This window comes from Triticum aestivum, chromosome 3B, assembly GCF_018294505.1.
Source record: "Triticum aestivum cultivar Chinese Spring chromosome 3B, IWGSC CS RefSeq v2.1, whole genome shotgun sequence".
NCBI lineage: Eukaryota > Viridiplantae > Streptophyta > Magnoliopsida > Poales > Poaceae > Triticum > Triticum aestivum.
In genome coordinates, this window is record NC_057801.1 from 68,129,411 (window position 1) to 68,131,649 (window position 2,239).

A 2,239-nucleotide genomic window follows, 5' to 3' on the forward strand; every position below is an offset into this window, starting at 1 on the left:
AAATTCATTCGTATTACTTCGTTCGAACCAACTTCGTACTAGGTGGCAGTCAACGCACGCGTGGACAAGCAAGTCAATCGCCAAGTTTGCAGATACGTAGAGGAAATGGTATTTTGGACTGTAGACGACCACCTGAGACAAGATGGAGTATTGTATTTTGGGTATTTGCAAGTACGAGGATAAATGCGGCCAACGCGACGAGTATGAAGACATGTAGTGAATTTTTCTCTACTTCGAATCTCCCGACAATCTGTCTCCACTAGCACACTTTGCCATCCCATATCACGTGCTAGGATCATCGCATCCTGGCAAGCCAGCAACTCCTAATAAACATACAAATCCTATCTCTATGAGCACCTCCTAAGGACAGGTCGACACATTATTTTGAGATTGATGACATCGTCACAGACGCCTTCATAGTCGACGGGAACGTCTCCTCCCACAGAACGCATATCACTGGAAGGCTTGAAATAAATCCAGAAAAATGCCAGCATCAATGTCAACTCTGGGACTTGAACTCTGATATGCCGGGGATACAACAGTCCTTCTAACCATCCAACCACAGGTTATTCGCGAGTAATATAATAGATGTATAGAAAATGTGATGTAATCTTTTCGGGAACGAAAACAACGACATGCATCAGCTTTTATTCAATATATAAGAACAAGGTTACACACATTACACAATCTTCATGTATGTTGTACAAAATAGCATGTACATATTTCATAAATTCACATTTTTTTTATAAGAACACATATCCATGATATTTAGATAGAGTTGCTACTTGCTAGACACATATCAAGTCTTCCTTTCGATGACCTGGAGCTTGACACCATGCTTGAAGTTGACCAAGATGGAATACTGGAACTGCAGCGGGAATTCCATGTTGGGCGAGTGCCTGAAGACGTGGTGGCGGTAGAGGTGGAGAATGACGAGCTTGAGCTGCTGGAACGCGAACTTCTGCCCAATGCATGCCCGGGGTCCAATACCAAAGGGAATGAATGCATAGGGATGCCTTCGCTTGCATTCCTCGCTCTCAGGGTCAAACCGCTCAGGCCGAAACACGTCGGGGTCTGGGAACTGCTTTGGGTCTTTTGCTAGTACGCCTGGTGCTAGCCACACCCAAGTACCCTGAATATGACCCCAATTGTTTTTACTCTTTGTTAAAAAAATAACGTGGTGCAACAATATTCGACAAATAGGCTTGCTTTGTTATGGGAGGAATGATAGTTGAAACAATTAGGGCCTGATGTTTACGGGTTGGTAACGTAGGAAGCACATGGCACTAACCTTAGGAAGGACATAGCCTCCAATCTGGACATCCTCGGATGCTTCCCTTGCAATCAGAGGGGACACAGTGTAGAATCTCATCGTCTCTTTCAAAACCTATATATCATACAAAAAAAACTCTCAAAGAAGAAACTAATTAACGAACGAAAACAAGTCACATTTATATGCCCAGCAAATAAGCAGGCAACTAATTGCATATATAGTTTTGAGATCGAATCGTATGAGAAGTAATATTTAGTTTTGAGCACTTGACTCATGTTCTGAATCCAACTAACCTGCTCCATGTAAGGGAATTTGGTCTGGATGTCCTCAACATTGGGTACCACATCTTTGGGCCCAAAAGCGTCGATCTCCTTGAGTAGCTTCTCCTCTACCTCGGGGTACATCGCCACAAGGTACACCAGGCTTGACAACGTGAAGGACATGGTCACCGACCCTGCAAGTAAGTGCTCGTATGTAAGTGCGCTCACGTAGTCTTGCGTCAACAACTTCCTCATTGCGTCTGTGCTCTCGCTTGCATTAAGCATCACAGACAGGAAGTTCTTCTCCCCCCTGTCAGCTTGTGCCGCCCGCTCAGCCACAATGTTGTCTAGTAGCCCACTCATGGCCAAGTTGGTCTCTTCCATCCGGCGGTCTTTTGAGCCCGGCATACGCAGCAGGAGCTGCCTCACGGGTTCCTGTAGCAACGGCACGAGCATGCCAAGGATGATGGACACGGAGCCTGACAGGTCCATCTTGAGGGACGTCGTGGCGTAGAAGTGCTTTTCGATGAAATCCGTTGTCATGTCGACAGTCTCAGCACAATCGACATGGTGTTTCGGTGGTGGAGAGGTGGTGCCTTTGGTGAGGCCGAAGTCCACACCAAAGGCGACCTGACCAATAGTGTCGCTGAAGAGCTTTAACGAGAGGTCGGAGAAGGTGATCTCCTCGCCATGCCGGAGGAGGCGC

The 2,239-nt window shown here is 46.4% G+C and overlaps 1 protein-coding gene across 1 annotated transcript; it reads right to left on the reverse strand.

Annotated features, from left to right (window-relative positions):
* Nucleotides 1-624: 624 nt before the first annotated feature.
* On the reverse strand, nucleotides 625-2,238 carry LOC123067326 (cytochrome P450 711A1; the record flags this gene model as incomplete). Its single annotated transcript, XM_044490170.1, has 3 exons — nucleotides 625-1,132; nucleotides 1,292-1,387; nucleotides 1,567-2,238. Coding segments are annotated over 3 exons (1,101 nt in total), but the record flags the coding sequence as incomplete, so codon positions are not given.
* Nucleotide 2,239: the final 1 nt, after the last annotated feature.